The sequence below is a fragment of the Galeopterus variegatus genome, unplaced genomic scaffold (assembly GCF_000696425.1).
Source record: "Galeopterus variegatus unplaced genomic scaffold, G_variegatus-3.0.2 Scaffold4464, whole genome shotgun sequence".
NCBI classification, from domain to species: domain Eukaryota; kingdom Metazoa; phylum Chordata; class Mammalia; order Dermoptera; family Cynocephalidae; genus Galeopterus; species Galeopterus variegatus.
The window spans coordinates 49,305-73,274 of NW_007730575.1; the positions used below are offsets into that span (position 1 = coordinate 49,305).

Here is a 23,970-nt window from a genome sequence, read left to right on the forward strand (position 1 = left end):
TGGTCAAGTGACGTGGCAGATGTGCCGGCACACCACAGCCACAGGAGTCCCATAGGACACTCCAGACTACTTTGTAGGAGACAAACAGGTTCGGCTCCATAGGAGATCTCTAAGAAAGAGACCCCTCCCAAGTTTTTCTGATAATCTGGTTGTAGCACTCGTGGCAGGAGTGCATCAGTGTTTTGTTTCTTGTCTGTCTGGTGTGTGTGTGTGTGTGACTGACGGGGGTCTGGGGTGACATGGAGCAAACTGTCTCAACTCCTTTGAGTCTGACTCTGAAACACTGGACTGATGTGAAATCCAGAGCTGATGATTTGTCTATGCCAATTAAAAGGAATAAATGGGTAATGCTTTGTTCTGAGGAGTGGCCAGATTTCCAACTTGGATGGCCAGCAGATGGTTCCTTTTCTCTGCCGCTGATCACAGCAGTAAAAAGAAAAATTTTTAATTCTGAACATCTCCCAGAACAGACATTTTATATTATTGTCTGGGAAGATTTAGTCACAGATCCTCCTTCCTGGATCTGTCCCTTTGTTCCCTTAACAGGTTCAATGGGTATATTTGCTCTCTGAGAAGTAAGAAAGAAACCTGAGATCCTGCCATCCACTGACCCGGACTGGCTTCTTTCTGACCCCCCTCCCTACCTCCCTTCTTTTCGATCACAGGCAGCCCGACAGTCTGCTCCACCACAGGAGGGCCCATCAGAGAATGAACTGGAGAGAGGGCCAGCTCAAGGGACATGCAGTAAACGGGTGGCCCCTTCAGATGCTGTCCCTGTCTTCCCCCTGTGGGCTTACGGCCCCCCTGATGAAGAAGGCAATCAGCCCTTGCAGTACTGGCCTGTTTCTTCCTCTGATCTTTACAATTGGAAATCTCAGAATCCCCCTTTCTCTGAAAACCCTCAAGGTCTCACTAACCTCGTAGAATCTCTCCTGTTTACTCATCAGCCCACCTGGGACGATTGCCAGCAGCTTTTACAGGTCCTGTTCACCACGGAGGAGAGGCAACGAATCCTCCTTGAAGCTCGAAAGAATGTGCCAGGGGCTGATGGGCGACCTACTCTCCTTCCTGACGTTATAGATGCAGGGTTCCCATTGATCAGACCAAACTGGGACTTCAACTCGACTGAAGGTAGGGAGCACCTAAAAGTCTATCGCCACGCTCTAATGGCAGGTCTCAGAGGGGCAGCAAAATGCCCCAGCAATCTGACTAAGGTGAGAGAGATAACCCAGGGGCCCGAGGAGTCTCCATCAGCATTTCTAGAAAGACGCATGGAGGCATTCCATCGCTTTACCCCATATGACCCTGGTAGTGGAGAGCATAAGGCTACAGTGACAGTTACCTTTATTGATCAGTCTAGCAGGGACATCAGAAAGAAGCTGCAAAAGCTCGAAGGGTTGCAAGATAAGTCATTAAGAGAATTAGTGCACGTGGCTGAAAAGGTTTATCATAACAGAGAGTCAGAGGAAGCTAAAGAAATTAAGAGAGAAAAGCGTCAAGAGAAAAACTTACACAGACTTCTGGCCGCTGTAGTTAGGGAAACCAGAGAGCCTAATAAGATGATGCCAAGCAATAAGAAGGGACCCCTGGCAAAGGATCAATGTGCTTACTGTAGGAAGAGAGGACATTGGGTATGGAATTGCCCTAAGAAGAAGAAAGAGCCTCAAGCCCCCAAAACCCTAACTTTGCAGGAAGACAGTGATTAACTCTTAAAGTGGAGGGGAAGCCTATTCAGTTCATGGTAGACACTGGAGCCAAAAATTCAGTACTGCTACAAGCAAATGGACCTCTTCTCGAGAAGAAGTCATGCGTACAAGGGGCTACAGGGTACAAACAGTACTCATGGACTACCCGAAGAACAGTGGACCTAGGCATGGGCCACGTAACCCACTCATTCATAGTCATTCCTGAGTGCCCCTACCCATTGCTGGGAAGAGATCCCCTCACCAAAATAGGTGCTCAAATTCATTTTGACCCCGAGGGACCTCGAGTGCTAAATCGGCAAGGGAAGCCTCTCCAGGTACTAACCCTTAGGTTAGAAGATGAATACCAATTGTTTGAAAAGCACAAGCAAGAAACTGGGCAGATGGACTGGTGGTTAGAAAACTACCCCCAGGCATGGGAAGAAACAGCCGGAATAGGGAAAGCTAAGAACCGGCCCCCCATCCATGTAGAACTAAAGGCTCAAGCTAGCCCTATAGCTGTCCGACAATACCCGATGTCCCAAGAAGCACATGAAGGCATTCAGCCCCACATTGCCCACTTGCTTCAGCTGGGAATCCTACAGAAGTGCCAATCAGTGTGGAACACGCCCTGGCTGCCAGTTCAGAAACCTGGGACTAATGACTATCAACCAGTCCAAGATCTCTGAGAGGTAAACAAATGCGTGGCTGATCTCCATGCCTCCATCCCTAATCTCTATAATCTTTTAAGTTCTTTACCTCCAGAGAGGACCTGGTATTCAGTACTGGATCTCAAAGATGCATTCTTCTCTTTGCCACTGACCGTGAAAAGTCAAGATTACTTTGCTTTCGAGTGGAAAGATCCTGAGAATGGCCTAGCGGGGCAACTCACCTGGACCCGCCTGCCTCAAAGATTCAAAAACTCGCCCACCATCTTTGATGAGGCCCTCCACCAGGACTTGGCCATGTTCCGGGCCTCTAACCCCCAGGTAACTCTGTTGCAGTATGTAGATGACCTCCTCCTGGCAGCGGCTGACGAAGAACAGTGTCTAGAAGGAACGAAGCATCTCCTCACAGAGCTGGGAGAACAAGGCTATTGAGCCTCTGCCAAAAAGGCCCAGATCTGCAAGCGACAGGTCAGTTACCTGGGGTACCTACTTAAAGATGGAAAAAGATGGTTGTCTGAGGCCAGGAAAGAGACAGTGTTTCACATCCCGCCGCCCTCTAACCCAAGGCAAGTCAGAGAATTTTTAGGTACTGCTGGGTTTTGCCGCCTGTGGATACCTGGCTTTGCTGAGATGGCAGCTCCATTCTATCCCCTCACTAAAGACAGTCGGCCCTTTAAGTGGGGAGAAAAAGAGCAACAGGCTTTTGATAACATTAAGATGGCCTTAATGTCTGCGCTGGCTCTGGGTCTCCCTGATGGAACTAAGCCTTTCCATCTATACGTGGCAGAAAATAAGGGAATTGCAAAAGGGGTCCTGACTCAAAGACTGGGGCCCTGGAAAAGACCGGTAGTGTACCTGTCTAAGAAATTCGACCCAGTAACCGCAGGGTGGCCAGCCTGCCTAAGGATTGTAGCGGCAGTTGCTGTCCTAGTAAAAGATGCTGACAAATTGACTATGGGGCAGAATTTAGTAATCTCAGCACCTCATGCTTTAGAGAGTGTTGTCCGCCAGCCCCCCGACCGCCGGCTCACAAATGCTCATATGACTCACTATCAGACTCCGTTACTGAATTCAGACCGGGTTACTTTTGCTCCGCCGGTGAGCTTGAATCCAGCCACACTGCTGCTGGACCCAGACCTCGACCCGCCTATCCATGATTGTCAACAAGTGCTTGCTGAAGTGCATGGATGGCAGAAAGACTTGTCGGATCAGCCCCTGACAGACGCCGAAGCCACCTGGTTTACAGATGGCAGCAGCTTCCTGGAAGAAGGAATAAGAAAGGCATGGGCCGCTATAGTTGGATGATAGCCAACACCTGATATGGGCTCAGGCCCTACCTGCAGGAACATCCACCCAAATGGCAGAACTCATCGCCCTCACAAAAGCCCTTGAGCTGGGAGAAGGCAAAAAGATCAACATCTGCACGGACAGCAGGTGTGCCTTTGCCACTGCCATGTGCACGGCGCTATCTATCAACAGCGGGGTCTGCTAACCTTGGGAGAAAAAGAAATCAAAAACAAGAAAGAGATCATAGCCCTGCTGGAAGCCCTTCACCGACCGCTAAAAGTGAGTATTATACACTGCCCAGGTCACCAGAAGGGGGATTCCCCCATTGCCAAGGGAAACAACTTGGCTGATTCTGAAGCAAGGACAGCAGCCAATAGGTCCACGCCCATTCTGTTAGTTGACATCCCTAAGCTAGAAAAGCCCAAATTTAAATACTCTGCTGAGGATGTAGCGGTGGTCTCAAGGGACTCTAATAACCACTTTGAACAGGAAAAGGGGCGCTGGTATGCAGCATCAGGCAAGCCTATCTTGCCACAAGAACAAGCACGCATCATGGTCAAACAGATGCATCAATGGACTCATCTGGGAGTAAACAAATTGGTCCAGACTGCCCTAAAATCAAAATATCATATCATAGGGCTAAAACAGTTAGCAGAACAGATAGTTAAAAGCTGTGTGCCCTGTCAAAAAGTAGATGTCTGTAAGAATACAGCGGGCCCTGGTAGAAGACTCAGAGGAGACAGACCAGGGATGTATTGGGAAGTAGACTTTACAGAAATTAAACCAGACAGATATGGTTACAAGTATCTCCTAGTTTTTATAGACACCTTCTTCGGATGGGTAGAAGCATTCCCAACCAAACAAGAAACAGCCACCGTCATGGTCAAGAAAATCCTAGAAGAAATCTTTCCACGTTTCGGGGTGCTCAGGGTAATCAGGTCTGATAATGGACCTGCCTTCGTTGCCAAGGTAAGCCAGGGAGTGGCCAGACAATTAGGGGTCGATTGGAAATTACATTGCATTTACAGACCCCAGAGTTCAGGACAGGTAGAAAGGAGGAACAGAACTCTAAAAGAGACTCTGACCAAATTAACCATAGAGACTGGCATAGACTGGGTTTTGCTCCTTCCCTTAGCCCTGTTCAGAGTTAGGAACACCCCCTCCTGGTTCAACCTGACCCCCTTTAAGATTCCCTATGGTGCTCCTGCCCCCTTGACTTTGCTGGGGGATGCTTTTGAACCCACTTGCCACAGTAACCGTGACTTATATGCCAGGTTGAAAGGACTCCAAGCCATACAGAAAGAAGTTTGGACACAGCTGGCAGCTGCTTATGAGCCTGGGACCCCTAAAGTTTCTCATCAGTTCCAGGTTGGGGACACAGTCTACGTCAGACGGCATTGTTCCCGGACCCTGGAGCCTCGCTGGAAAGGACCTTACTTAGTGCTCCTAACACCCCGACAGCTGTGAAGGTAGACGGGATCTCCGCTTGGGTCCACGCCTCGCACGTGAAACCTGCGCCACCAGAGGACCAAGGACAGAGGAGCACCACCTGGAGAGTCCAGAGTGCCAAAGAGCACCCCTTAAGACTGAAAATTGTTCAGACACCTTAACTGTGATAAGATGAAAACTCTCTTGTTTCTCTTATGTCTAGCCATTCTCTTCCGGGGCACAGGAGCTGACAGCCCACATGTTCCTAAAAATTTCACTTGGTATGTTATAAATGGGGTGGGAGATACGATCTGGAGTCAGTCCAAAGTAACTACAGGAGCCTGGTGGCCAGACTTATTTCCAGATGTGTGTAAACTGGCTCTAGGAGCCTCAGGCAACTGGGATCTAGAAGGATACTTTGACACTCGCAGGCCCCCTTTTATTCCCTCCCCCTGGGAGCGCCATGGGCTTGATCCATGGGGGGGTTGCTCTACAGCAACGTGAAGGAGCATGCTGAGTACCCTCACATTCTATGTGTGCCCTGGGTTCCACCGTAGCAGAGCACTAAACTATCGGTGTGGGAGCAAAGCAGAATTTTTCTGCAAAGACTGGGGCTGCGAGACAATGGGAGACACATATTGGCGTCCTTCGTCCTCCTGGGACTATATAAAGGTAACTGCTAATTATACCCACCCCTCCCCCCCTGCTGTAGGGTGGCCAGGCCGATCGGGAATCAACAACTTTTGGTGGACCCAAGTCCCTACCTGCAATGGGTGGTGTCACCCCCTCAGAGTGTCTTTCACAGAAGCAGGAAAAAAGGCTAGTGGATGGGACAAAGGATTTACATGGGGTTTAAGGTTTCATAAAGAAAGGTACGATGATGGGCTATTGTTCACTATCAAGCTTAAAGTAGAACTTCAGTACACCGCCGTGGGCCCAAATAAATATTTAGCTCCAGTGAAACCTCAAGTGGTCAGGCCAAAGATTACTTCAGCACCCCTGGGTACCCGACCAGAGTCCATAGCCCCCACTAAAAGGTCCAAAGCCAGGCCACAAAAGAAAAAGCCTGAGCCTCTCAAACCTGAACTTCAAGAACAATCTGGGCTATTCCGAATAATTTCTGAAGCCTTCAAGGTCTTGAATAATACCAACCCCAATGCTACTCGCTCCTGTTGGCTGTGCTATGACGTCACTCCCCCGTACTATGAAGGAATAGCCTTCAGAAATAGAATTAAAACAACAACAAATGTCTCTAAATGTCGTTGGCAGCAGCAGCAAGTTAAGCTCACTCTGTCAGCAGTTACAGAGCAAGGAACATGTGTGGGAAGAGTCCCCTCCTCACACAGCCAGCTGTGTAATCAAACACTTAACCTAACTAAGTGGCCGGATGACACTTATCTGTTGCCCCCCCAGGGAGGGTGGTGGGCGTGTGCTACCAGAATTACACCCTGTGTTAGCTCAACGGTCTTGAAAGAAACCCAGGATTTTTGTGTTTTAGTTCAGCTGCTGCCTCGGCTCATTTACCATCCCTACGAGGAGCTATTATCTCATTGGGATAAAAATAATGAAAACTATCAGACTAAAAGAGAGCCTTTAAGTATTACGCTCTCTGTCCTCCTAGGCCTGGGATTAGGAGCAGCTGGGGCAGTAACAGGAGCCTCAGCTCTAGTTATTCAGCATCAGAATTACCAAAGTTTGCAGGTAGCTATCGATGCTGATATTAAAGAAATAGAAAATTCTATTGCCAAGTTACAAGAGTCCCTCACTTCCCTCTCTGAGGTGGTCCTACAAAACAGAAGGGGACTAGACCTCTTGTTCCTTCAGCAGGGTGGGCTCTGTGCCGCGTTACGAGAAGAATGTTATTTTTTACATTGACCACTCAGGAGTTATTAAAGACTCCATGGCCAAAATTAGAGAAGTCTTGGCCAAAAGAAAAAGAGAACAAACACAAGGATGGTTTGAATCCTGGTTTAACTCCTCCCCTTGGCTCACAACTCTTGTGTCCAGCTTATTAGGACCGTTAATTATTTTAGTGATGATTTTAACTCTTGGTCCCTGCATTTTGAATCGTCTAGTGGCTTTCATTAAAGACCATGTTGGTACCGTCCAAATTATGATGCTAAGACAACAATACCGAGAACTAAATCAATAAGGGACAAGTATTTCATGATTGAAATACGCACCAGAGAAAAAGGGGGGAAATTGTTATAAAAATGTAACTTTAATCTGCACTATTGTCTGTAGACTGCACAAATTGTAATGTAGGGGGACATAGAAAATTGTAGTAGAATAGTAGAAAAATATAACCTTAATGTATGCAGTCTTGTAACAAATGCTTAAGCAAAGCAGCTTCTAAAAGGGGCCATAAAAGCGGCTTCTAAGGGGCCATAACAAAGGTCACACCCAAGCACACTAAACATTAATAGCCCCCACTGGTTCCAGGAAATAACTGGTTCCTTATCTAAAGGCCACCTAGCCAGGACCTGGGAAAGATAAACAATTGAGAAATGTGCTATGGGTTTCCTGCCTGCTAAAGCCCACCCGTAAATCTAAAAGGCACCAGCTAAAGCCCACCTGAAAATCTAAAGGCGCCACAGATAACCAACAATTGATCCTATCACATAATCTGTTCAAAAAAGAACTGTATAAAAGCTGCTTGTATTGTAAATTCGGGGTCGCTTATGTCTTGAATGCTGAGTGACCCCAGCTTGCTGGAAATAAAAACCTCCTGCAGATTGCATCAATCTCTGCCTCCTGGTCTTTGCGAGATGAGCCTTCCCAACAAATAAGATTCATGCTTTCAGGCCAGTCTTACAAATCCTGTGTAGGGAAGTTAGGAAACTACTTTTGTGACATATGAACATCATCATCACTGCCTAGTTTTTCATTATTCTTTAAGGGATTCTTGATTCAAGTACTTTAGATTTTAGCTCTTAGTTGATAGCCCCTTACTATAAGGGGAAGTTGATCAGGTTTAGCTTTATATGTATATGGTTAAATAAAATATATGAGAAAATCTTTTCAGAAACAAGCTGTATACAGGAATATACAGAAATGTGATAAAATAAATGGTTGACAAATATACCTTCTGCAATTGGTTTTCTAAAGAAGAAAAAGAAACATGAGAAACAGATCCAGAGACAGTGTCTTATCATCTATTTATTGAGTATGTGCATGCAACATACTAGGAGCTGGGGGTAAAAGTAATGAATAAGGCAAAGACATTTCCACCTGCATGCAAATTATATTCTAGACTGGTGGGTGGGGAACATATGATTAGTAAGTAGTGACAAATAAAGATGAGGGTACTATCTTTTTTTTTTTTTTTTTTTAAAGATGACCGGTAAGGGGATCTTAACCCTTGACTTGGTGTTGTCAGCACCACACTCACTCAGTGAGCTAACCGGCCATCCCTATATGGAATCCGAACCCGGGGCCTTGGTGTTATCAGCACCGCACTCTCCCGAGTGAGCCACGGGCCTGCCCGAGGGTACTATCTTTTGAGGGCTCACAATCAAGTTGGGGAGAAAGACATACAAATAAATAGTAACACCAATATAAGAAGCAGTAAAGAAAACACTGTAAATAGGGATGGTCAATATTTGGTCATTTATTACCTTGTCCTCATCTGATGAACAGATGGTTTCTATGAGGACTAGTCCAAGGCCAACAGAGTCACATTTTATCAGTGATGTTAGTTATGAATGAGAGCAGGAGGAGAAAATAAATGGAGAGGTGTCTCAAACCCTTAGAAAGTTGTGACACACTAGAAATCTCCCTAACAGTGCATAAGGGTTAAAAGCAATCTATTTTTATGGAGAGACATATATGTAGAAAATGCAACAAAAACAACAAAATCCTGCTGTTTGCACTATAGGAAAAGGCTTTAAACCTTGATTCCTTACCCAACCAGTTGTTCTTCTGTATTATTCTCCAGAATTAGTCCCAATAGTCAGGAAAGAGGGCCCTGCAGCCAGCACCAACTTCCCTATCCCGTACTTTGCCTGATCAGTGTGTATTGAGAACATTTCCAACCTCTGTTTTTATCAGTCCCACCACTTAGTCCATAAATATTTCTGCATTAGTCCATTTTCTGTTGCTTATAATTAAACACCTAAAACTGGATAATTTATAAAGAAATGAAATTTATTTCTTACTGTTTTGGAGGCTTGGACGTCCAAGGGCTAGAAAACATGTCTGGTAAGGATTGTCTTCTTGGTAGGACTCTTCTACAGAGTCCTATGGCAACACAGGGAGTCACATGGCAAGGATGGTATGAGAAAGAGAGTTAATGTGCTCCCTTGCTCTTCTTATAAAACCATCAGAGTCACTATCTGATAACCCATTAAACCATTAACTCATTGCTTTAAGAATGGATTAATATACTCACAAGGGCACAGTCCTCACGGTCCAATCACCTCTTAAAGACCCCACCTCTCAAATACCATAATCAGATTTCCCACCCTCTTAACACTGTTACAATGGGGCCAAGCTTTAATAAATTTGGAGGGGACATTCCATTCACAGCAATTTTCTTTGAAGCCCAAAAGTCTGACTCAATGTTCTTTCTTGGGTTTTAGAGTCTGAAGCCCTGAATGCATATTCAAATGTGTTATGTGGAATTTATGATATTTTAAGCCATTAATCACATGGTCATCATCCATAGCTTCTGTGATGATGTAACTAAGGGCAGTAATTTCCCACCGGATTATGCAAAATCCCAGGGATTCTGAGTATATGACTCAGAGGTCATGGAAGGAGGACAGGGAAAAGCAGGAGCGCCTCCTACTTTATGTGACACACAGCCTGATCTTCAGTATAAGACTTTTTGCTTTGAAAGAATTTTAACAGACACTAACGTAGGCCCTATAGAAGCATCTATATAGGAAAAGCACAACATAGTGTCAGTAACATAGTAGACACTTCATGTTATAAAGTTATTATTTTCAAAAGCAGTTTTCTGGCCCTGTCCCCAACCTCAAACTGACCCTGAAGCTTTCTTAAACAAGGACACATTTTGAGGTTATTCGTTTTTACTAGATAATAAGCTCCTTGGGTTGGATGTGCTATTTACATTTTGACATTCATTGTACTGAATTCATTTCTTTCACAGCTCCTTTCTGTTGCCTATAATGGCTGGTAAAGAGCTCTTTATGGTGTCACAGTCATACATCTGACTCTCCTTCAAGACCGTACCAGGTAGCAATAACATACAGAGCTGGAGAGAGAAAGGAAAGATGGCACCAATTTAGCTCCTGCCTTCTGAGTGCCCTAATCATTTCACTGGAATGTGAGAAATGATACAGAAAGACTCATCAGGAGCTCACTTCCTGGTACAATGGAAAACTAATATGATCACCAGGACAAAACAATTTTGGCCACAAATGAACCTTTTCTTCTTTGCCTTCTCCCACCCTGGCCATTTTTTGTGTGTATCATCCCACACAATTCCTATGTTTTCTTTTTTCTCCTTCCTTCACCCTTCTCTAATGTCCTTTGCCTTTTTTCTCCATTTGCCTTTTTGTCTACTTTTCTTCTCAATGATTAGTCCTAAATGTGTAGAAAAGGCATAAGCATCAAGTCACAAATCATGGATTCAAACCGGGTCTCATTATCTCATTATCAGCTGTGTGTTCATAAGGTACTTACTTAACTTCTCAAATTTTGCCTCTGCCTTCCTAAAATGAAGATAACAATAACTATATTATAGGTTATTGTGAAAATTAAATGATGATAATGCTTTTAAGTACCTTACTATTATTTGGGCTAGAGTAAATGTTCAGTGAATGGTATTTGTTATTATTTATTACTTTCATCATTAAGCATAACTTCGTGTGTTTCCCAAGCATTCTCTTTTCTTTCCCAAATTATACTTTTTGAAACTCCACTGTTTCTTACCACTTTGTATTCTCCAAATATGATGATAAAGTGAACAAAAGAAAAAACAAGAGGAGAAATAGGAGGAGGAGGAAAAAGAAGAGGAGGATGAGAACAAAAGAAGGGGGTGATGAGCATGGCAGCTGTAAAGAAGATAACTTTCATTCATTTTGTTCTCACTGTAGGTAGGAATGCTGGTCAGAACTCACTCCATCTTCATGGCTTTTGAGGCTCTGGCTTCTATAGTAACAATTTTTCCCCCCACACAAGTCAATTAGCAACTGAGGGAGGGACAGGAACAAAATGCTATGCTCATAAGATAATGGGAATGACACTGGCAACACCAAAGACAAGCAACAGGAGGCTGTGGAGCACCTGGGAATCTTGCACTTCTGCAGCCTGTCTTTTTTTGGCATAGCTTCACTTTTGTCTCTGAGTCATTTATAAGTCTCAACTCTCCCCCACCCCAAGATGCAGAGAAAACAGATGCATAGAACTCAGATGGATTGATACTCCAGCCAATCTTTATAAATAATCACTCATCAATATAATAATGATGATGATGATGATGATGATGATGATGATGATGATAAACTCCTAGTAAGCCATGCCATCTTTTTCTCAGGATACCTTTCAGTTTGGTGTGCATTATACTGTTAGCTCACACTTGGACACTATATCTTTACAATCCTTTTCACATTTAATCCTCAACAATTTTAGAATGTTTGATCTATTATTATCCTCAACCCTTTTCTTTGTTGAGAAATGAGAGTTTAATTAACTTGAGGATGTTTACATAGCTAGTGTGCTGGTTTGGGTTCCTTAATAAGTATATGCCAAGATGTAATTAGATGCTCAAGAGAATTTATTTGACAAAAAAAAAAAAAGCCTGTGAAGGATAGAGAATGAGGGATCAGGACTGGAGGAAATGGGGGAAGAAAAGTAAATTATTTAGTAGAAATCAGTCGAGGGGTTTCTCTGCTGGAAGAAATAATAGATTTAAGTAATTCCAGATAATTTAGTATCAAGAAAGGCTTAAAATCCTGCTGGAGCATAAAATTTCACATATAACCATGAATTTATTCTGGAGCAGTTCTAGCTGCGACATAGACTACACTGCTGAAGGAAAAGCTAAAGTGGTATTCCTAAACTGGGTCACCTCCTAATTCAACAATGAAGTGTCAGGGATGTAGAGGGGCAAAGAAGAGAATAAAAAGAATGGAGGTTTATGTGTGCAGAAAGAACACTAAAAGGAAGGTAGAACCCTTAGAAAAGTCTAATGATATTTTTTCAAAAATTCAGTGTTTTATTTTTCCCTTACAGAAAGAAGACAAATTATATTAGATATTAATTCTCTCATTTCAGGATTTGAGTGGTTTTGTTGCAATGAAACTCATAATGAGAGATTAATCCTAAATGAGTTTCAGGCCACAGGTGCTACACTTTGGAAAACTGGCATAGATTGACCCAAACCTCAACAAAGCTGATTTTTTTTCTCTACCTATTTGCTTTATATTTTATATAAAGTAAAATAAAACTCTAAAATAAAACTCGGTTATGTCTATAATTCATAGCATTGATGTTGTTCAAAATTTTAATGTTTGTCATATTGTGCCACTAGTGCTTTTGTGGGAGAAACACTACTCTAATAGCAAACTGGTACTGAGATTGGTGGTTGCTGCAGCAGGAGTAATAGGTACCGCAAGCCTTATGCATTCTGTTTATCTTCTTGGAAAAACAAGACACATACATTTAGAGTTGAGTGAATAATGCAATTTGAAATGTGTTAATGGTGCTAAATAAACAACTTTAACTCCTTGAGAGGACAGTTCAGGCTACAGTTACTGAAAAGAATCAGATATCTAACTAGACACTGCTGCCTGGAACTGTGTGAACTAAAAAAATATCAAAAGGGAGTTGGCTTTGTACTTAGAGATGTTTATTTTTCTGAACTAACAAAGGGATAGAAGACTTTTACACTACAAATTTAGTTTCTGTGAGGAAATAGCTATCACCTTATTAAAGAGATTTATGTTGTGCAAATTTAGAATGTATTTTATTATCATAAATCATATATCATAAATGGTTATTAATCATATCATAATACATAAAACATGTTATACATAATGAAACAGTTATTAACAATGCAGGATTCAAAAATAGAAAGATCCAGATTGAGATCAAACATTCAATATTTTTCTATCAGCCTTCTGAACTGCAACTTGAACTTTCTTATCTTAATTACCCCAACTTTAATATTGGCTAATGAAACATCACACCTCGTAGTGTGTGATGGTTAATTTTATGTGTGGTGTTTTTCTCATGATGTTCAACTACAGAGGTCTGGCACTAGTCAATCCCAACAAAAAGAGCCCAAAACAACAGATGAACAAATATATTTGACCATAATGGCTAAAGAAATATGCTGTAAGCACCAGAAAAGTGACAAAATCCTTGTGAAGTATGGAAGACGAGAGTGGCACAATAGAGAGCAGAGCAGGGTCTCTAGCTCTAGCTACTGCAGGAACCAGGTGACAATCAGGCAAGAGAAGGTAAGCTGGAAATGACCCCAGATGTTTCCATTACAACAACAAGTGCCAGTGATCCCCACCACGAGAGGATTCCCCAGTCTTTCTGGGATCCAGGCCCAGTCAGAAAGTAGCTGGGAGTCAGTGTTCCTGCACAGTCTCATAATGGAACCCCAACGAGAGGAAAACCCTTCTTGTGGTGAGTGGATGCAACACAGTGCTGTCTTGATGCTGAACTCGTGGCTGGAGTGCCCTCTATCCCAGACCTGGTGATAACTCCTCTTGTCTGGAGGCCCTGCCTATATTCTATCACATTCACATGAGTGTCAGCCCAGGCTGTCTGGTGCCTAGAACAAAGAGAAAGACTGAGATCCCAGTGTCTGAACCCATAAAGGACCACTGCCCCCCATCCCTGGCAAGCAGGCAGAACAGCTGAGCAGAAAATATAGGCACAACTTACCAAAACCTAAGGGGTACTGGAAAAGCAGTGCTAAGAGGGAATTTTATTACAATAAGTGCTTACATCAAAAGAATAGAAAGACTTCAAATAAACAACTTAACATTAAATCTCAAAGAACTAGGAAAACAAGAACAATCTAATCTCAAAACTACTACAAGGAAAGAAATAATTAAGATCAGAGCAGTACTAAATAAAATAGAGACCAAAAGAATGATACAAAAGATCAACAAAGCAAAAAATTGTTTTTTTGAGAAGATGAACAAAATAGACAAGCCATTGATTAACTAAAAAAAGAAAAGGTCCAAATAAAATAATCAGAAATTGAAAAGCAAACATTACAAGCAATACCACAGAAATACAAAGAATAAGTAGAGACTATTATGAACAACTACTTGCCAACACATTTGAAAACCTGAAGTAAACTGATAAATTTCTGGACACATACAAACTACCAAGACTGAATCAAGAAGACATATAAAACCTGAACATACAAAGAACAAACAACAAGACTGAAGCAGTAATCAGGAATCTTCCAACAAAGAAAAGCCCAGGACCAGATGGCTTTACAGATGAATTCTATCAAACCTTTAGAGAAGAATTGACACCACTTCTCTTCAAACTTTTCCCAAAGATTGAAACAGAAACCATTTTCCCAAACTCATTCTATGAGGCCAGCACCACCCTGATACCAAAACCAGATAAAGATATAAGCAAAAAAGAAAACTATAGGCCAATATCCTTGATGAATATAGATGCAAAAATCCTCAGCAAAATACTAGCAATCAGATTACAGCAACACATCAAAAAAATTATACACCATGATCAAATGGGATTCATCCCAGATATACAAGGTTGGCTCAACATATGCAAGTCAATAAATGTGATATACCACATCAACAAAACCAAGGACAAAAATCATGTGCTTATCTCAATGCAGAAAAGGCATTCAACAAAATTCAAGGGGCCGGCCTGTGGCTCACTCGGGAGAGTGCAGTGCTGATAACACCAAGGCCACGGGTTCGGATCCCATATAGGGATGGCCAGTTAGCTCACTGGGTGAGCATGGTGCTGACAACACCAAGTCAAGGGTTAACATCCCCTTACCGGTCATCTTTTGAAAAAAAAAATTCAATATGCCTTCATGATTAAGACTCTCAGCAAATTAGATATAGAAGGAAATTATCTCATCACAATAAAAGCCATATATGACAAACACACCGCCAACATCATTCTAATGGGGAAACCCTAAAAGCTTTTCCATTAGAGCAGTAAAAAGACAAGGATGCCCACCCTCACCATTCCCATTCAACACATTATTCAGAGTATTAGCCAGAGCAATCAGGCAAGAGAAAGAAAGAAAAAGCATCCAAATTGGAAAAGACCAATTGTTTGCCAATGACATAATCCTATATATAGAAAAACCTGAAAACTCTACCAAAATACTCTGAGAGCTGATAAACAAATTTGGTAGAGCTGCAGGATACAAAATAAATACACAAAAATCAGCAGCATTTTTAGACACTAGCAACAAACAAACAGAAAAGGAAATCAAGAAAGCAAACCCATTTAGAGTAGCTACCAAAAGAATAAAATATCTAGGAATTAATTCAACAAAGGGTTAGGTAATGACATAGAAACAGGCAAATGGATCATTGGAATAGAATAGAGAACCCAGAAATCAATCCATATACTTACAGCCAACTGATCTTTGAAAAAGGCACTAAGGACTTTCATTGGGGAAAGGATAGCTTCTTCAGCAAATGGTGCTGGGAAAATTGGATATCCATGAGTAGAAGAATGAAACTAGACCCATACATATCGCCATACACCAAAATCAATTCAAAAATGGATGCAAGACTTCAATATAATACTTGAAATTATAAAACTCCTAAAAGAAAACATAGAACTGGGAAAAGACTTTATAAGACTTCAGATATATGGGCAACAAAAGGTAAAATAAACAAATGGGATTATATCAAACTAAAAAGCTTCTGTGCAGCCAAAGAAACAATCAATGGAGTGAAAAGACAACCTCCAGAATGACAGAAAATTTTTGCAAACTATATACCTAACAAGGGAATATCCACAATATACAAAAAACTCAAATAACAGTAGAAAAACAAATTCTCCAACTTAAAAATGGTCATGGGAGCTGAATAGACATTTCTGAAAATAAGACATAAAAATGGCCAAAAAGTATATGAAAAAATGCTCAACATCACTAATCATCAGGAAAATGCAAATCAAAACCACAGTAAGATATCATTTCACCCCAGTTAGAATGGCTATTATCAAAAAGACAGAGAATAACAAATTCCGGCAAGGATGTGAAGAAAGGGGAACACTTCTACACTGCTGGTGGGACTGTAAATTAGCATAGCCATTAGGAAAAACAGTATGGAGGTTTCTCAAACAACTACAGATGGAACTACCATATGATTCAGCAATCCCGCTACTGAGTATATACCCAGGACTGGAAATCATCATGTTGAAGGGATACCTGCACTCCCATGTTTATCACAACTGTATTTACAATAGCCGAGATACAGAAACAAGCTAAATATCCATTGATGGATGACCAGATAAGGAAAATTTGATATATATATATAGAATGGAATACTACTCATCCATAAAAAAGAATGAAATTTTGGCATTTGCAGCCACATGGATGAGCCTGGAGAAAGTTTATGTTAAGTGAAATAAGCCAGGCAACAAAAGAGAAATACAGCATGTCATTTCCCATAAGTGTGAGCTAAGAAAAGAAAGAAAGAAAGAAAGAGAGAAAGATCACAATAATTCCTTGAACTTTTATAAGTTGAGAACAGCTGTGGTTACTAAAAGTGGGAAAGAGAGAGGGGGAGGGGGATCAGTGAAAAATTGGTTAATGGACACAAAGAATGATTGCGTTTTTAATGAACAAGCTAATTATCCTTATTTGATCATCACACATTGTGCACAGGTATTGATATTCAACTTTGTACCCCACAAATATGTTTAATCAATTATTTTTCAATTAAAAAAAATGTTATGTGTCAACTTGGCTAGGACATGGTGCCCAGATATTTGGTAAAGCATTATCTAGATGTTTCTGTGAAGGAATTTTTTAGATAAGATTAACATTTAAATCAAAGTTAGAGTAAAGCAGATTGTACTGCTTTTTTTTTCAATGTGGGTAGGCCTCATCGAATCAGTTGAAAGCCTTAATAAGAAAGGAAGAAGAGGCAGTTCTTCTAGCGATCTATTTCTGGACTCAAACTGTAACTCTTCTCTGAGTCCCCACCCTGCTGGCCTACCCTGCAGATAAATTTTGGACTTGCCAAGCCTTCCCAATCCCTTAAAATAAGTTCCTTAAAATAAATTTCTCTCTCTCTCTCTCTCTCTCTCTCTCTCATCTGTATATATACACACATCCTATCGGTACATTTCTCTGGAGAACCCTGATGATACACAAAGTTACTGTGAGGATTTAATAAAATGATGTACGAAAAGTGGCCAGCACAATGGAAAGCCATCAATAAGTGCTACATACCATTTTAGTTGTAATTAATATTTAGACTTTACTATTTTCTGGTGCAAATAACATAGTGTTATCTTGCAAGCTGGTTTGGAGATAGGGTTGGGGGAGTGAAAAACCTGTAGAATTGATTGAGCTCTTACTACGCACTGCAGCCTTTACTGGGTACCATCATCCAGATTATGTATTTTATTCCCGTCTTTAACCCTGTTGCAGATACTATTATTGTGCTATGGAAGAAACTGAGGTTGAGAAAGATTAAGCATCAAATTTAGAGTAAACAGAGGTACCTATTAATAAATCTAAGCTGCTAAATTCAGTCTTTCATACCCTACTCTTTTAAATTGTGCACTACAGTTCTTCGAAGTAAGACATAGTTGAGCAAAATTCATGTCAAAAAATATAATGGATTAACTTCTCCTTTATTGTGTAATATGACTTTGAATTTAGCCTCGAAAAGACTTTGGAGCAACATCAGAGGCACTCACAAAGCCATAAGGAACAAAGCTGCCCATCCCACCGGTCTGCAGTGCCGAGGTGGGGATTAAGCCAGTTGCCCCTTGAAGGTGGGGGCAGGACTTCCCTCATGTTCACCTGTTCTTTCTCTCACTCCACCCTAAAGGAGAAGTTCACTATGGGTTGGACCGTTGTCTTTGTATTTGCATCTGTTCAGAGGAGTTAAATATCATGTCCATAAATACCCTCTTAGATACAAAGTCCATTATTATTGTTTTTCTTCGGCTGAAGAAAAATAAATGGAAAGAACTCTCAATCTTAGCACAAGGAGGGCAGAGGGGAATGGAGGACATTAAGTGTAAACTAGAGATATCATCTCATGTCTAAATCCGGAGCTGCTACTCAGCTCTAATCCATTGTATTTATGCAGACCAACAAGGCCAGTTACCCAAATCTTTTGATTTTTCAGGAGATTCCAGAAATATTAAAATTTATAAGAAATATCTGAACTTGTAATTTGTTGGGAATGACTAGTAATTAAAAAAATAAAATAAGACGGCCACCACAGTTTAGCAGACTATATCCACAGGAGAGTTTGACATAGGGAACTCCCATTTACAAATGCTGAATATAATTAATGAGATAATTAGAATAATAAGAAATATTCACCCTTGTTTTACTTTAAAACTAGATCATAGATTAATTCTCATGATATATTTGTGCTATGATTTAAGAAAGATTGAAGAGAACGAGATCTCATCACTATCTATCATCTTTTCTAGTCTCCAGTCAAAAGTTAAGTGATTTTCATTCTTTCAAAGTGCCTGTTGGCCTGATCACTACAACTCAAACAAGACAAACAATGGATGTAATTGCCTGGATAATTCTTAGTAAGCAGGACATTCATATAGCATTCAGGATAGTCAATGAAATTTTTATTTCAAATTAGGCAAAATAATGTATTGGTAAACCAGATAAAGACTATTCACACTAACACTTATGAGACGATATGCAAATATCTCAACCTTTCTTATTTTTAATCACATGAGGCAGTTCGGTTAGTTTATCTTTGAAAACACCTTTCAGATAGCAAAGAGTCTGACTGTGAAGGCTCAAAGCAAAACAAGACTTTTTATATGGTCAGTTATTATTCAATCCCTGTATAATGTTACTTATTTATAACTGAGTGGTTACTGAAAGTCAAAAATAGGGGAGAACTTTGTTTTTTCTTTCCTTGAATAAACGTTGAATTTTAAATTAAAAATATACATATACATATATGTAAAACACCTACCACTGAACACTATTTTATTAATCAATGACTGCTGACCTTCTGATGATTTCAAACTTGCAGTCATTATATTCTACCAACAAGCACAGAACTGAGCCTGATAAAACTAAAAGAAGCCATTCTTTCAAATTGGCGTTCTGTTAGTCTTATCCTAACCAGTGAGTGTTTAGGAAATATTTTCTTCCCAGTGAGCATAGCAGGAATCCTGAGTCTTGTTTCCTATGAGTCTGAGAAATAAAAGCATTCAATGTAAAATCTAAAACAAAACAAAACAAAAACGTGTTGCCAAAACTCCATCTCTGAGTTAAAGCTTTAAGAGAATATTTTTGTCCCAATGGAATATTTATGACATTTTGCCCAAAGAAATAATTGCAATCTCAATAAATGCCTGCACAAAACAGTCTAGTTTAGAAAATATAAGCTTTCTATTTTTTTTTTCTGATTTTACATAACTTTCAAATAATAAAGTATCAAATCAGTCATGAAAGAGCCTTTATAGTTTACTTCTCCAAAGAAGTACCTAGCAAAAATGTAACATATAAAAAACTTAGAGACTCTGGCTGCCCTAAACACATGTTGATCAGCCTTGCATGAACTTTACTATACATCTTATTGTTATTGTGCAGAAATGTGATCATTCGTTAGGAACTAGAAGAAGATCATGGTAATTATTGGAAAGTCAAACAGGGCTGTTTTCCACATGGCGTGTCTTTGAAATTGATTAACCCAATGGACAACCAGAGAATGCCAAATGTCAGTAGCACAGAACTGATTTTGGTTACTACCTTTCTGGAGTGTAATAAAGGATGTATTGCTAGAGACTTTTATAGCAGAAAGTTCTGGAGTTATTTAATTAACAAGCAGGACGTGGGTAGCTAATTCAGAGCTGACAGAAAGGAGGTTTGCCCCCAAATGGAAAATTTATTCTGGTTATTTTTCAATAGTTGAGGCCAGCAAGGTCTGATTAGCAATGAAATGACAACACTCGTGCTTAAAGCCACATTTAATTGGAGGGCTTTTATACTTCCCATCACTAAATGACAAGTTCAATTGATTTTTTCATTGAATTGACTAGTTGTTAGACACAATTGTCTAAAATTGACTGGTAATTCAACCTGTGCCTACATAACACTAAAATAACAGATCAACCCAGAGGGGAAAAAAAATAAGAATCAAGCAGATTGGGTTCACACAAATTTAGATGATTGACAGAATGTTTCACCTTTTAACCCACCATTTCTGTGTCAGAGATAAAGTCTCAGCTCAGCAGCAATTCTGTTGAATCCCAAAACCTACACACAGAGAAAACACCTAACCCGGTCTTCCATTTTTGCCTTTAGGAAATGAACACTGTTACATTCGCATTTGCCACCTCCATACTAATCAGTGAGCTTGGCCAGCCCTAGGAAAAATAGTAAAACAAAGTCTGCTTTGGGGATGTTTCAAATACCATAGCCAAAGTTTTCTGCTTCTTGTAACTTTTCTAAAATTCTAGTCTTCCCAACATTCTCTGGATAACATGTGAACTTCTGTGCCACAAACTTGCACCTGTCCTTCCCAAGTTCTCCTCAGTGCTTTAATCTCAGTGCGTTACTGATGACTTTTGATACTGTAGTGAACTACTTAAGGATTTTAAAGCTGAGAGCTGATTGTTGATTATATTCCAATTAACTGTTATATATATATATTTTTTTGTCTTTTTTCGTGTCCGGCAACGGATTGCAACCCTCAGTGTTGCGCCTGTACCGGACCGGGACCGGCAACGGGATCGCAACCCTCCGTGTTGCACCCGCACCTCGCTCAGCCAGTGAGCGGGAACCGGTCTGTATGTGGGATCCAAACCCTCGGCGGGAGCACCACCGCACTCCTAAGCGGCGCACTGTAGCAGTGCGCCACCGGGCCGGCCCTTAACTGTTATATTTTAACATAGAAGACTTTGGCACAAATAGTGACCCGTGAGAACTTCCTTAGGTAGAAGGGGCAAAAGGATTTGGAAACCCTGGGTTCTTTGAGTGTTCCTGCAACTACAGGTTCAAGCTGTGACTACACGTGAGGCTGATCCTGAAGAACCTGCTTACTCTATGCTTAAGAAATGACAAATGTTACTCCAAGGGCAGAATTCTGCAGCTTTTCAAATTTAAGATGCCCATGCCCATTATCCATCTCCAAGGATGCTGACTCACTGTATCTGGGCTAGACCCAGACATCTTCATTTTTAAAAAGCCACATAGGTAAGTTTGAGGCACAGCCAAGGCTGAGCATTATGTGAGTAGATTCTGGTCATTAGATGTGACTAGGTCATTTTTGTGACTGGGCATTAGATTATTATCCAGAAACTTGAAAACATTATGCTAAACTAAAAAAGTCAGTCACAAAGGATCACATATTATATAATGCCATTTATATGAAATATCCGGAATAGACAAATCTATAGAGACAGAAAGCAGACAAGTGGTTGCTAGAGTTATAGGAGAGTGGGGAATGGGAGATGATGTAGTGATAGCCAAAAGGGTTTCCTTTTGAGGTGAAGAAGATATTCTAAATTTGACTGTGTTGAGTTTTGCAAATATCTTTGAACGTACTAAAAACCATTGACTGGTACACTTTAAATGAGTGCATTGTATGGTGTTGTGACAGCATGTATCAAGGACAAAAACTGGTCTCAGCTAGTTCCACTTCCTGAGAGGGATGCTATTAACAGAGTTTCAGGCTGTTTTTCAGGATATAAGCTGAGCATGCACAGAGAAAAAGACCTTTCTCTGTACAAAAAACTGTTTTGAGTGAATGAATAAATAAACAGACATATAAAAACTTTATATTTATTTTGGCAACTATGACTATGGCATGTTTTGAGGTGCTCCTAATGCTTTCTGATTTAAATACTCTTGAAATGAATGGTACAAGCTAATAATTGTTAAATATCAATGACAATTAAATTTTATGTATGTTTATTGAGATCTGTGTACGTATTGAGACTTAAGATGATATTTTTATCCAATAGGTTTTTAAATGCTAAAACAGAGCATGTTTTAACCTTTTTGTCAACACTAAACTTCCCTTTACGAAGCTTAGTTTTCACATATGTATTTTCCTTGGAAGGAAGCTTAATCATATCTCTCATTCTCTAGATAAGAAAAAGAAGGCCAGAGATGTGAAGTGACTTGTCCAGTGTCACACAGCCAGGAAGTGGAAATGCTGGAGCCAGAACAAGAGTTCTAGGGTGGAAACCTCACCTGGAGGCACAGGACTAATTTAGACCCAAAGGCACCACTCAGTCTGGTCGGGCTTACAAGTACCTCAAACTCAAATATCATGATCCACGAAAACAGGAAATAGTGGCCAGACTGCCATGTTGCCTCTGACTCCATTGCGTCTGATAAGCCAAAAATAGCACTTTCTTTTCCACCCACCCTCAAGTTTCAATTCATTTATTCAACAAATATTTAGTAACTACTATATGAATCAAGCACTATGCCAGGCATGAGATACAAAATTAATGAGCTCAGTTCTTATTTTCAGAGTACTTATGGTTCAACCTCACTAGTTATCAAGAAATGTGCCAATCACAGTAATTCCTTGACCATCAAATTAACAAAGATTTGTAAAACACACTGCATTTTCAAGAGAATGAACCTGGCACTCTTTATAAATTGCTGGTAGTTTATAAATGAGCATAATCTGTCAATGCTTATTTATCAACTACTATGTGAAAGAACCTTTAAAATTTTTAATACATGACTCATTTGATGCTCACTACAATATGAGATAATATCATCTTTCCTTAGCTGAGGGAAACAAGACAGGGATGAGAGAGGACTTGTCTAAGGCCCCAGAGATGTCATTAAATTGCTTCCAACAACTTTGTCATCTGCTTTCCTTGTCTGCTTTTTATTCTCAGCCCAACAATGACAGCAAGCAACAATCAAAGCTTTAATATTTAAATTTGTAACAAAAATGAAGAATTTTTCCTGTACTGCTAAATGAACAGGCTGTGGTCTTCCAGTTGGCCAGGTGGAGAAGCATCTGCTCTGCAGACCTGGTTGCTGATCTCAGTATCTACTTGAGGTAGTCAGTGGGCCACTATCCAATCTGGCTTTATTTGCAACCAAGTAATTCTACGTTTTGATTTCTGCCTACCTGCTAGGCTTTTGTGGCTATGTCTCTTAACTCTCATATACATTGCTAGCTTTCTCTTTCTCTACCCTTTACACACACACACACACAGGCACATTAACCTATGTCTGAACTTTAAAAAAATAACTTTATGGCTAGTTATCTTTACCCTGCAGAGAAAGACACATACTTTACATATGCTCTTTGTCCCAATATGCCTCAGTGTGGATTTTGTAAAGCATTATTGTAACTCCCACCCCAGAAAAAAATCAATGCCAGCTATTCCAAAATGCTTGTAAAAGAACATTCAAACTCCTCTTTCATGTCACCTCCTTTATGCAAACTCCATTTATACTGCAGGTAGAAATAGAAAGATACTTTTGTTGTCACTTTTTAAAACTGCTGAGGTTTTTTTAAATAGCATTGGTTTTTAAAGAACCAGGTAAAGTTGTAATGGAGAAGCAAGTGCACCTCCCAATACTGTTTTTCCTCAGTCTTTTAATAACTTCCATTGCCCTCATGGAGACCTTCAGAATACATTCCAAGGGTAACCAGGAAGAAAAAGAAAGAAGAAAGAATTTCATACAGAGAAACAATAATGATACCAATGAAACCTTCCTGTGTTTAAAGAAACTATCTTTTTCAGCTTTTAGTTTCATAAAATCA

General features: G+C 40.5%; 1 protein-coding gene across 1 annotated transcript; it reads left to right on the forward strand.

Annotated features, from left to right (window-relative positions):
* Positions 1 to 239: 239 nt before the first annotated feature.
* On the forward strand, positions 240 to 5,247 carry LOC103603131. The gene is given in 6 exon segments (XM_008587606.1): positions 240 to 546; positions 577 to 1,701; positions 1,704 to 3,649; positions 3,651 to 3,798; positions 3,801 to 5,084; positions 5,087 to 5,247. Coding segments are annotated over 6 exon segments (4,971 nt in total).
* Positions 5,248 to 23,970: the final 18,723 nt, after the last annotated feature.